The sequence below is a fragment of the Lissotriton helveticus genome, chromosome 6, assembly GCF_964261635.1.
Source record: "Lissotriton helveticus chromosome 6, aLisHel1.1, whole genome shotgun sequence".
NCBI classification, from domain to species: Eukaryota; Metazoa; Chordata; class Amphibia; order Caudata; family Salamandridae; genus Lissotriton; species Lissotriton helveticus.
In genome coordinates, this window is record NC_136067.1 from 706,196,107 (window position 1) to 706,209,540 (window position 13,434).

Sequence of the window (13,434 nt, forward strand, 5' to 3'; positions counted from 1 at the left end):
GGGAGAACTTTAGAGGAGTGTAGGATCAATCATGCCTAGTGATCTTTCTCTGCAAGAGTTTCACTGATTGGGCCACTGTGTTTGAGGTGTTGTGGACCACGTTTTAGGAGTTCTTAAGAACTTTAGTGCCAGAGAACAGAACTACCTTAGGCAGGATGTTTAGAATAATACATTAAAAACATTCTACAAATAAAGAGTTAAAACATATCCCTAGAAATTGTCTAGAAACGGAGTACTCAAACAATGTTGCATTTTAGAAAGGCAACAAACTACAACATAACTTCACATTTTAATTACACGTTACTATTTACTATGTTGGCAATGACTGCATTCATGCTTATAAATAACAGGAACTCAAATGATACAATGAAAAATATGAAATTTAAGCAGTGGTTTATGGGCTAATAAGTACAAATAAGTTTGTTCAAAGTTAAAGAAACACGTTTTTTGCCAAAATGTAGTATTGCAAAACACTTTCCACTTAAGCTTCTGAACAAAGTAATAGTTCCTGACATACAAAGTTCCACAGCAAGAGGACATGGACCAAGGGTCACGTCCTAAATTTACATTGTAAAGCAAATAATGTATATTTTAAATTTATTTCACTTCTGCCAGCTCCACAGCTAGGCAAAACAAATCCTTGAAAATCTAATTTTAATTTTGGATTCAGTCTAACACTTCAAAATGGCTAATGTTTGTGAAGGTTCACAGGACAGCAACCAGAACAGGGTAACATTGGAGAATGACTTCCTTTGCTACCTGATCCACAGAAAAACAAAGTATCTTTGCATGTAGAGGCATTCGGTCGCTGTAGAATACAGGGGTCCTGGGTAGGACAGCACTTTGGATGGCACAGATCTGTTGACAGTGTGGTGTGGAAAGTTTTATCATTAGTACAATCTAAGCAGCTAACTCCAGGTCATACAAAACAGTATACCGAGAAGCAGTTGAGTTCTTTGTACACCAGCTTGGGCTGCACAGTTTTGGCCTTTTGGACTCTGGTCAATCTATTTCAAAAACACTTTTGTAGTGTAATCCTTAGAGGTGGGTGCTTCTAAAACAATGCCAGTAGGAAATTTGCATTGTTTTTAATTCTTTCCACTTTTCTTATGCTCAAATAGTGTGAATTAAATTTACTTCTTCAAACTTCAATTAAGAAGCTTCCATATTGCCAAAAAACGGTTTCTTCAGCCCTTTGTGGCCCTTTCCTCCCAACTGGTACCCTCTTACCAGGACAAAAGTCACATGAAATGTGAACGTTAGGTGCAGAATGGCAGCGTAATTATTGAGTCACATTGTCTTCAGGCAATGAAAAACATAAGAGAGAGCTTCACTGCATCCAGTTCTTGACTGTGAGTTATGTGTGACAATCATCTTAATATTGTCCTCGCATTAAAAATAATGTAAGAATTCCTAGGTTACTTCACCGTGGGGCCCACTCCAATATATTAGGTCAGCCTTCAACCCTAACCGTGTTATTACTTTCCAAAGTATAAAATGATAGGCTGCAGACTCTTTTATTTATAGTTTTATCAAAGGTTATGTGCAGCATCATTTTGTTTTAGTGACACTGTAAAGTCTTGCTAAAAGGTGGTGGCATCATGGTTTTTTGTATTAGCACTCAGTGGTGAGGGCCCGATTGTATGATGGGGTATGGACTTGTGATGGTCTTTGCATTGGTGTATAGTTGTGGATGTAATTTGATATGGTTGTGTCACCCCAGTAATCAATTGACTAATTTTGAAATGTAATTTGTGAAGGTTATTTATGTTTGTAAGTGACAATAGGACGTTTAATTCCATTACTAAGGGATTGGACTGATAGAGTATAGTACACTTAAATCTTGGTTTAGAGGTTGTATGGCAGCCATTGTGGTGGCTTTAGAAAGTGGAAGTTTTGGTGTATTACAGATGCTCTTAGTATATGCTGTGGTGGGTGTTCGGATACATAAGTATATAAATGTAGATGTGCTGGCATAAAATGGTGCCTTGTGGGTGTACTATGATGGGTGGGTGGGTGTGAATTTAATGGTGGGTCAATGGCGGCTGAGTGGTAATATATGATAGTGAGTGGAAATTTGTATGATATTTGTTGAGTTGCGATTTGATGGTGAGATGTCTACATATGAATGTGTTTATGTTGATAAAATATGTTGTTTTTGTTGATGAATAATGTTAACCCCTCGGCTGCGCCGCCGATTTTAAAACGGTGGGGCCGCGTCGGCCAATGGCACCAGCGAGGTAGTGCTGCCGTCGGCCAATGGCCGACGGCAGCATGGAAGGGGTTAATTGAATATATGCATGGTGTTGGTGTGTTGACTGTGTTTTAGAGGGGCGCGTTTGCAGAGTGGTGGAGAAAGGGGCATGGCCTGCAGCCACCTCTCTGCAGTCTCATTGTGTGGGGCTTACTCGAGGTAACAGGTGGGCCAGTTGACCCCTAAGGACCGTTAGCAGCAAAGGGGACTTCATCCACCAACCAAGAGTGCGCCAGAAGGCATGTTTGAAGAGTAGTGGAGAAAGGGGGTGAGGCCTCTGGCGAGTTGCCGGCTTCTGTTTTTTTTTTTAGGAAGGGGGCTGCATGGCCCCCCTTTCTTTGACACTGTTGGGCCCTGGGTACCCCATCCCCCGGCTCTTGACCCATTGTTCCATTTTTTTATTATATGAAATGGAAGGGGATGCGCGGTCTCCCTCCTGAGGCCGATTTCGGTCCCGGGGACCCCAGCCCCCGGGTCTAGGCCTTTGCTTTTATTTTATGTTTAAAGGGGAGGTAGGTGATGCGGCCCCCCTTGCCAGGCCTATTTCAGGCCTGGGGCCCCCGGGGCCGTCCATTTCTTTTTTTAAAGAAAAAAAGGGAGGGGCGAGCGGCCCCCCTCCCGGTCCATTTTTGGCCCTGGTGACCCCATCCCGGGGCATGGCCATCTCCTTGGGACCCGCTGGATTGCTTTTTACCCCCAGGGAGCTGCTGACATGCAACTCCCCGGGGGTAAAATGCAAAGGGCTCCACTTTGAACAAGTGAGAACAAAATGCTCTTGTTTGTTCAAACCGGAGTAGGCACTTGTTTGCTAAGGCATGGCGGGATCACTGCTCCCACCATCACATAGCATACTGCAATGTCCCATGGGTGGGTACCCCGGGTCATTGCTGGAGCCAGCCTTGGAGCCCTAAATGGTCTCCAGGGCCATATAGGGCTCCAAGAGGAGGGCCGTACGGCCGCATGAACCCTGCATTTAAAAAAATTACCGCCACCTCCCCGGAGCTGCATGGGGGGCTGGAAACCCCGAGGCTTTATAATTTATAATCAAATATAGCCCCGGGGAGATGGCCATCCCTAGGGCTGCGGGGGGCCTCCACCGCACTTCAAACTATTAGTCCAGGAGGTTGTGGTCCCCTGCCTCTTTATTTTTAATTGCCCCCGGGACCTGGCCCACCTGGGGGCCAAAAGTAAAGGAAGCGCAGGAGGCCATGCTTTTTTTTTTAATTTTTGGCTGGATTCACAGATCCAATGTGAATCCCACCTAATTTATTTTTAAAAAAATGCTTTTTTTGGCCCTGGGGGTCCCTGTGGGACACCCTGAACAGGCCTAGTGGGTCAGGGGGTTTCTACACTGCCCCTTTTTTAATTTCTGTTAATGGTTGAACTGAGTCACAAGATGGCTGCCAACACTTCCTGGTTTGAAGTGTTGGCAGCCAATCAGATCTCAGGCACGAGATCGGGAGGGTTCGCGGATCCACCGTTGTATATCAGAGAAATCTCAAAATTTTTCAGGAACTACTGAATGGATTTACACCATTTAACAAAAAGAGTGCTACCTTTTTGCCAAATTTGGTGTAATCCCATTCAGCAGTTCGGGCTGTAGCCGTGTCTAAAGTTATTTATATGTATATATATATATATATATATATATATATCCTAGTGGCGGTTGTTATAGTTAGGACTTGCTTTCCATAGAAAAAGTGTTTTTCGTTTTGCTAATAACTTTGGCACTGTTTAACAAATCTTCACAACATTTTCTACATTTGTTTGCTACTCACTTCATCTGCTGGATGGTAAGTTTCGTGGTGATTTTTCAAGCAGAGGCTGAGAAAATGTGGAAGGTCCCAAAACACTTTTTTCCCATGTATTTTCCCATAGGAACTTTAGACATGACTACAGCCCAAAACGCTGAATGGAATTACACCAAATGTGGCAGAAAGCTAGATCTTAGTCCAGAAAGAGTGCTTTTTGTAATTTGGTGCAAATCTGTTCAGTAGTTTTGGAGTTATTAAAGAAAAAAGGTTTATGTACATCTAGATGTGCAGATCAATGGCACCAACAGCAATGCCAAAATTGGCTGGCCGCAACCTAAGGGGAAAGTTGCGGCTGCCATTTTGTGAATCAGGACTCCAGGGGGAAATAAAATGCAAAAAGGATAGAGGGGGTCAGGATAGAGGTACACATGACTGCATGGGACCTATGGAGGGACTTGTGAGGGACCCCTCATGGACAAGAAATTGACCATCCACCACGGCGCTCTGTGCGGCCCCGTTTGTGAGTCTGCGGTTGATCCAGGACCAAATTTTAAAAAACACATACACAAACTCACAAACCCACTCACACTTTCTCGAGCACCCACACAACCACTCACACATCTACTCACACATCCATACACCCACTCACACACCTATACACACAGTCACACACCTTCTAACACACCCACACACTCACTGATACATCTATAAAAGACCCAGAGAACTACTCACACATCCACTGACAGACTCACACAGTCACGTGAATGCCCATACAGTCACTTACACACCCACAGAGCCAGCCTTTCATGCACTGAAAGACTCACAAGAATCCCATACATACCCACACAACCAATCACACACCTGCTCACACACCCATAGAGCCACTCACACATCCAGTCACTGATACATCCACTAAGAAATCTAGAGAACTATTCACACTCCCACTCACAGGCCCACACAGGCACTCACACGCCCACACAACCATTCACACACCCAAACAGCCACTCACTCACCCACTCAGAAACCCTGAAAACCATTCACACATCCACTCAAATACGGATACAGCCACTCACACATCAAGAGACCCAGAAAACAATAAAAAATCCATTTGCACACTCATACAGCCAAGCACACACACACTTACAGACTCAGAGAACCACTCATCTATCCACTCCCAAACCCACACCGGCACTCACACACCCACATACACACTTCTACAGCTAGGGACACACCCACTCACAGACCCACACAGCCACTTACACACCCAGGGGCCTGAGGGTTGGGTGCCTTTGGGGGGTTGGCCTAAGGCCTTGTGGCTAACCATCACTATGCACAGTGAGAGGCTGTGCATAGCATGGGATTAGCTGCATTTGGACGGTTTGGCACAAGGCCTGGCTGGAGTTATAGTTATCTCAAGAAACTATAACTGGCTGCAGACTATTCAGACACTCCTGCAGCCCAAACAGCTGAACGGAATAACACCAAATTTGGCGGAAAGCTAGCTTTTGGTCCGCAGACTGTGCTTTTTGTTATTTGGTATAAATCCGTTCAATAGTTTTCTATATAATACAGGAAATTCAAATTTGACTATTTGTGGTCGAGAAGCCTTCACATAAAATGACGAGCTCATGCAGAGATCTAAAAAGCTCTGATCGGCTACCAACACTTCAAATAGGAAGAGTTGGTAGCCATCTTAGGACTCAGCTTCAGCTGAGTACCAAGCTAAAAGTAAAAAGAAAAAAAGAAAAGAGGACAGAGTAGGAATATCCCTACTCTCTAGCTCTGGTACTAGGGTCCAACAGGGGCCCCATCAGGACATAAAAGCATGGCGAGTGACATCACTGATGACATCACTGATGGCATATCAAATGAGATCACTGATGACATCATCCACAGAAGCACCCTCTCTCACCCCTGTAGAACATCTCATATACTCACTCATCCATAGACCCACTTACACACCGGCTTACACACTCATACAGCTGCTCACACAACCACTCACTCACCCATACAGCTAATCATACAACCAGTCATTTATCTATACAACCACTCACCTCACACAGCCACTCACTCACCCATACAGCTACTCACACACCCGTATTCACCTATACAGCCCACTCACACACTCACTCACTCACCCATACATTCTCTCAACACAGCCACTCACTCACCCATACAAGCACTCAAACACTTGCTCACCCACACAACAATTTACATACCCATTCACACACCCATTCAAGCACTCACACACCTGCTCACTCACTATACATCCAATCACACAGCCACTCACTCTACAATAAAACCACTCATATACCAACTCACTTAACCAAACACCTACTCAAACAGCCATCCACTCACACATACAGCCACTTTCACAGCCATTCACTCACTCATACAGCTATTTAGACATCCACTCGCTCACCCATACAGTCACTTACATGCCCACACACCCACCCATATAGCCTTTCACACAGCCATTCACTCACCCATACAGCCAATAGCACACCCTCTCACTCTCCAGTACAGTCACTCACACAGCCACTTACTAACCCACACAGCTACCTACACACCTACCTATACACCCATACAGCCACTCACACACCCATACAGGCACTTACCTGTGGAAGCTCAACTCTTTATAAAATGAGTGCTGTGGGCCTGTGGCAACCAACGACTGTCTCTCTTTTTGCTGCACAAAAAGGAGAGAGAGGGAGAGACCGCCTCCTTCCAACCCCATGCTGCCTCACGTGCAAACACTGCCGGGAGGCGCCTAGTAACCACTTCACCTCTAAGCCAAACCAGACACTGTTCATGCTGTTACAGCAGTGTCAGGATTGGCTCGGGCAGGCAACCTCACCGCTCATTACAGGGCCGAGAGCGACGGCTTTGAGTCACCCCCGGCTCACCAGTGCACAGGTGGAGAGACTCCGAGAGGCCTCTAGTGCGCATGTCATGCTGGCCGGATAAAAGCAACCATCCAACCCGACATGAGCATTTGGAGCCAGGTTCGGTGGCAAGTGACGTGATGAATACATACTATGAGTGTCTGTCGATATTGTTTAGCCTCACCCTTCGGGCCCTCACTGACTTCTCCAGGACCCGCCTCAGGCACTCAATACATGCTGCAACCGCCCCGCGGATGAAGGACTTTAAAATGTTTAGTAGTTTACTAATACATTTAATTGGGGGTTCAGAGGGCCAAATTATGAGTGGGGCAATGCCCTGAGGGACGTATCGCCTCTCCTTACATTCACACTTTGGAAAAAACGGCTTTCTGGAGATGCCCGTGGAGGCAAACAATTCAGAAGAACACTGTGTTCATTTGAAATGGGCCTTTGTAAGCATATGGTTATCACAAGAGTATGATGGTGCTCAGCCAAAGTCTATATACATCGATCACAACGTATGTTATGTGATAAACAGGAGAAGAGCCTTACCCTGCATGGCGAACTCACCATCGGGGAAAGAATGTAAAACATGGATGAACACAGACAGCATGGCCAACATGACAGCCAGGTATTTTCCATAGCAATCCATCTTTTTCTGCAAATACAAACAGCGAACGTTAAGAACAAGCCACATAATTGATTTACTTTATGAACTACATACAGAGAAGCTGGGGAGTACATTTCACAAGAATAATAGTTTATAAACACGTTTAGGATGATTCACAATTCACTTAGTTATGCAGAAAGGCACTGTACGGATTTAAATGCACAGTCTAAAGCTTGCTGTTAGTTTACATCCAGAAAGAATTCTGGAGGGATTGGTCCGACCACAACTGCAGGGCAAGGGGGGCTTGCTATGTTCTAAGGGCCTTATTTATGAGAAATGACGCATCGCTGCGTGAAAGCAGCGATGCGTCACTTCTCAGTACGCACTCCTTGTGACATTCCTGATGCGTCATATTTAATGTATGACGCATCATGTCGCAAAGAGTTACAGATACGTCAGTATTTCTGACGTATCTCTAAGCGCAAACGTGACGCATTGCTGGAGTGTGTCACAAAAGTGACGCAACTCCAGCAATGCGCCCTTTCACATGGGGCAAGCCCCATGTGAAAGGGCCTGCGTCAGTCTTACGCCTGCTGTGAGGCAGGCGCAAGATTTTGACGCAACAGCGTCCTAAAAGTGATGCAGTGAAATCTCATAGATTTCACTGCGTCACTTCTACGACCCTTCCTTGCGTCAATACGCCCCCCCTTGCATACATTATACCTGGTGCAGGTATAATGTGGCGCAGGGGGTTATAAAGTGACGCATCTACCTAGATGTGTCACTTTGTAAATATGACGCAACAAGGCGCATTTTTTGTGTCACTGGTGCGTCACAAAAAGTGACGCACCGGCAGCGTAAAAGTGACGCACAGCCTCATAAATGAGGCCCCAAGTCTTTATCTCGAGTTTGTGGATATTCATGTATCTCTCGCTAACAGGTTCCCACTAAGAAACAAACACATGCAGAGCCACCCTGAGCAGGGGTGCTGGGTAGGAGGTTCTCCAATGCGAAACGCATTTTACCTGGGGAGATAAAACAGCTCCATGTGCAAGAGCACATTTGTGTCACGTTTCTACATGCAAAACTTGCCTCCATGAGTGTTATGCAGTGTATCTTCCAGGGAAGCAATGGCGGTTTCCAGGTCTGCATTGTGCAATTAAAAGTGAAGATGCCCAGCTGCGATATGTACGTACTGCCCCTTTAAATGTATATAAGTCCTGCTGAGAAGTACTGGTACTGTCCAGAAAGAGTATAGCATTCCTGTAAAGGACAGTACTGTCTTTTTTTTGCTTTCAATGTTTACTGTTAATAGAAGGTTTGATGTAAACCCGTTCATCAATGTTTGCCATATTATGGTTATGAAAAAACATCAAAAGAAATAATAATTGTTGCCTCTGTGCCATTTAAGGTATTTCAACTAGGCTGAGAGGTGTTGATACTGTCCACCATAAGTATAGAGGCAATGCTCGGAGCTGATGGTGCTAAAGAAGTGTTGGCATTGTCCTATAAGATGCCTAGGAAAGCTTGATCCCTCTCAACAGCATGACTCTTTCTATCCCCAGCACTAGCAAAAGAGGCAGCAGCATAGGGGAAGCATGCCCTGGCCCTGCTGCTAGTGAAGGAGTGGAGGCGTTCTCTTTTAAAAAATGGTAGTTGAGCACAATTTCCTATTTAAATTACACAGGATTATACTCGAAAGGAAGCATAGTACTTCTGTCAAGGGATAGACTCGATCTCAGACCACATGTTTGCACCCAACCTCTGTCACCACCACTCATTACTCTAGCCTGTGGGACAGTAATGTTGACTTAGCTCGTAGAGAAATATGTACGACCCATTTGACTGGGCCATTTGCGACCAGTAAAATGCATTTTCCTATGTACCAATCCTATTTTCCGAGTCGGTAACCTATAACCAACTTGCAAAATTGGGTTTGCAAGTCGCTATTAGGAAGGGGCGTGAAAAGGGTGTCCCTTCCTAATAGCGAGTCGAACTGGTATGTACGAATACTTTGCGACTGGGACTGCTCTCATAAAACATTCGCAGATTAGCACCAATCTCAAATTGGTGGTAAACCATTCGCAAACGGGAAGGGGCCCCCAAGGGACTCCTTCCATTTTGTTAATGGGGCGCCAACATTTTTTCAAAACATGTAGTGGTCTCACGAACCACTGCCCTATGTAACAAAAATTTAAAGAAAACCTTTCATTTTTATTTTTTAAATGCATCCCGTTTTCTTTTAAGGAAAACACCCAGCATTTAAGTTTTAAAAAACTGCTTAATTTAAAAAGCATTCACAGATATGGTGGTCTGCTGACCCCAGCAGGCCACCATCGCTGTCAGTGCTGCCATTTCAAATGGAAAAAGAACAATTGATGGACAGAATGTTGAACAATGTCAAACATATAGAGATATTGGCCTAAATCCATTGTGTTTTTTGCTCCCCATTCCAGTTTAGACCCAGCCATGTGCAAATCAGTCTTGACCCTGCTTCTGATGGGAACAGTCCAGCCCATCAGTTCCTCTAGGGGAGTGAACCATAATCTAGTTCGCTCAGTAGTACAGATTGAAGGGAAGAATATTCTGAGTAATGTGGTCGTATGCTCTGTCAGAAAACCATAAGGAAGGGAGAGAGGTGTGAAGTGGGTGGATTCTCCTCAGTGACCTAGTGCCCTCAGAAGACCGTACGAGCGCCCTGAGTCATCATTGGGCGTTGCTCCTCGTGTGGGTGGTGCTGCAGTCCCTCACGGGCCCCACAGGGGGGCTCTTTAGCAGAGTTCTTTTGGTGGAGATGCCGCAGTTGTGCATGCGGGTCTGAGGGCCTAGTGAAAGAAATATCCCTAATGGATCCTATTGCGCTTCTTCAGGACCAAAAAATATTACTCAAACCAAAAAGTTGGGTTCGAAAACGCAGGTTCTAGGCCTAATGCCTATGAGCCTGCAGTACCTTTGTCATCAAGGTGTCCAGCGTCTTAGCGCTATCCGGTATGTTCAAAGTGTGTACCTAAGCCCAACCCCAGTAGTCCTAGGTATTGGCCCCCTCGGCAGCCACTTGCCCGATTAGCGAGAGAGTGTTGTCTCCCTCCGTAAGTGTCATTGACCCCTACCCTCGGCAAAGTGCTGCGCGGTATGGACTCCATACCGCGCAGCACTTTGCCGAGGGTAGGATCTATTAGGGACCACTCGATGCGCGAAACATGTTGACCCAATAACTATATCTATATATATTTTTTTTTATTTTCATATCCACACTCTTACCCTGAGACAAACGTCTAGTACTACAGACGTCCCCCTATTATTTGGTTTATATAGGGACATTCCAGGGTCCACCTCTTTTAATTGGCTATCCAGACCCTTGAATAAACTAATTGACGGGTACTGTCTGGTCATTTTAAATTTGCACTCACTGTACATATTTCTTTCACTAGGCCCTCAGACCCGCATGCACAACTGCGGCATCTCCACCAAAAGAACTCCGCTAAAGAGCCCCCCTGTGGGGCCCGTGAGGGACTGCAGCGCCACCCACATGAGGAGCAACGCCCAATGATGACTCAGGGCGCTCGTACGGTCTTCTGAGGGCACTAGGTCACTGAGGAGAATCCACCCACTTCACACCTCTCTCCCTTCCTTATGGTTTTCTGACAGAGCATACGACCACATTACTCAGAATATTCTTCCCTTCAATCTGTACTACTGAGCGAACTAGATTATGGTTCACTCCCCTAGAGGAACTGATGCCCCCTTGTGTGTTTAATCATTTATCTTGGGAGCAAGGGCACTGGACCTCCACTACTTCTTCTTTTTTGTTTTCCTATGTAAGCTCCCCATCCCCCCCTTTTTGTGTAGACACAACAGTCCAGCTCAAACTGCCAGGCCAGATCATCTCCGGACTAGAAATAAGCATCTTGGGACTGGTTTTGAGGTTTTACTCCTCATCAGCCAGGCTAGCTTGATTCCAGTGGCATGGAGAACACAGGACCCACCGTCAGGGCATACCAAATGGGACACAAATTGTGACCTGCCTCATGAATACTAATGAGGCAGGTACCTTAAGACCAGGACCAGACTGGCCTTAACGGGCATCGGGCATTTCCCCGGGAGGGTGGGGGCCTGTTTGCATTGGTGGGGGCCGGTTTTGTTACTGGGGCCGTTTTAACGGCAGTGGTGCAATATCGGCCCCCAGTAATAAAAATAGCAATCAAGCCTTTCCAGCCTCCCGGGGCTTCGCAGTGCTTGCCCAGGGGCTGGTCTGAGAAAATTGCCAGGGCTGCTTTGGGTTCCCAGTGTGGCCCTGCTTGCGACCCATTTGGTAATTGCAATCAGTGTCTGAAACACTGTTGTACATCAGGTTTTGTGAGTCGCTAAAAATCACAATTTGCGAGTCGCAAAACCTGATGGTAGTACATGTGGCCTGTAATCCTTTAACTGAAGCTGATGATGGAACATGGGTTGCAGTCCTGCCAAAGGCCGTCATGCCCCCACCCTCAAATGCAGTGAGAAGTCCCTATCCCCTTCCCTGACTCCCACCCACAAACCCTGTGTTATGTTGGTGTGGGAGGTCATGCCCTCAAAGTCTATACACATAACTGCATGCCCACGCTCACGTATGAGTTTGAGATCAAGGTTCCCCAGTGACTGTTGAGGCACTGGGAAACACAATGGAGCACAACAATCAAATTATATTAAGATGAGGAATAATGTGTGTGTATTTTGAGTGAGGTGTGTGATGGAGCACACTATGGGGCAGATTTACAAGCCCCTTGCGTGTCTTTTATGCCGCCGTTGCGTCACTTTTGTGACGCAGCGGCGGCGCAAAAGATGCGATATGGTGCGGGGTATTTACAACGTGATGCATCAGGGAGATGCGTCACGTTGTAAAGCCCTGTGCCAAAAGGAGGCGTTACTGTGCAGGGAGGGGCGTTCCGGCGCAGGAACGCCTTCTAAAAGTGGCTGAGTGAAATCTACAAGATTCCACTCAGTCACTTTGGGGCCCATGCTGCGTCAAAACTCTGCGCCTGCTTGAAGCAGGCGTAAGGATTGACGCACCATTAACAAGATAGGGCCCCCCAGAGCATTGCTGGAGCTGCGTCGCGCTTGCCACGAAACTCCAGCAATGCGTCACTTTTACGGCACAGATGCGTCACGCATCTGTGCCGTGTTTGCCCCATGGTGCGCCGCATTGTAAATGCGGCGCATCCATGGTGGCGGAGGCATGGCGCACAACAAGTGGCGCATCCCTGCTGATATGCAGGGATGTGCCACTTATTGTAAATATGCCCCTAAGTATTTATTTTGTTGCAGACCAAATGCCCTGTCACATACCCAGGGCTTCAAGTGATTACATTCTTCTGATTGCACTACTGATTATCGCCACCAACAATATCGTGGCAATCTAATATCGAGGACAGAATATGGAAGGACAAAATATCGAAAAGTAAGTGCACATAAGGAAGTACAGATTTACTATTCCTAGCTCCACATCTACATACCTTGAAGATATATGTACAGCTAAGGTACATATATATGGAGTTAGGTTAGAACTTTAGACTTGCTGTCAATATTTTACTGTTAATAGTCTGTCCTCGATATTCTGTCCCACCAATATGGTTGATTTGATATTGAAGGGGCACACCCAATGGACTTGTTAATGTCACATGGAAGGAGATGAATCCCAAGAGGTTGTACCAGTACTGTATTTTGATGTGTGCACTGTATTGTCGTGCGCGAATAGATGGCTGCTTGTAAGTTGTCTTTTTAAGCTTTTGTTGGTGATGCTTTATTGTTCAGATGCACATCACTATTTCAGAATGCTGATAGTGAAAAGTAAGAAATTGATGGTTGAGGGAATTGCAGCGGTGGCCCGCACAGGTACACGCCGTGGGGTGGGGCAGGGTTCGGTAGGTAGTGAGCTGACAGCTGACAGAAAAG

The 13,434-nt window shown here is 46.0% G+C and overlaps 1 protein-coding gene across 1 annotated transcript in view; it reads right to left on the reverse strand.

Moving 5' to 3' along the window:
- Nucleotides 1-13,434, reverse strand: part of CGA (glycoprotein hormones, alpha polypeptide) — a 66,446-nt gene that overhangs the window by 26,786 nt on the left and 26,226 nt on the right. The window contains exon 2 of the mRNA XM_078646826.1: nucleotides 7,446-7,551. Within this exon, the coding sequence (XP_078502952.1) occupies nucleotides 7,446-7,545 (100 nt within the window). The 5' untranslated portion in view covers nucleotides 7,546-7,551. The remainder of the gene's footprint in view (nucleotides 1-7,445; nucleotides 7,552-13,434) is intronic.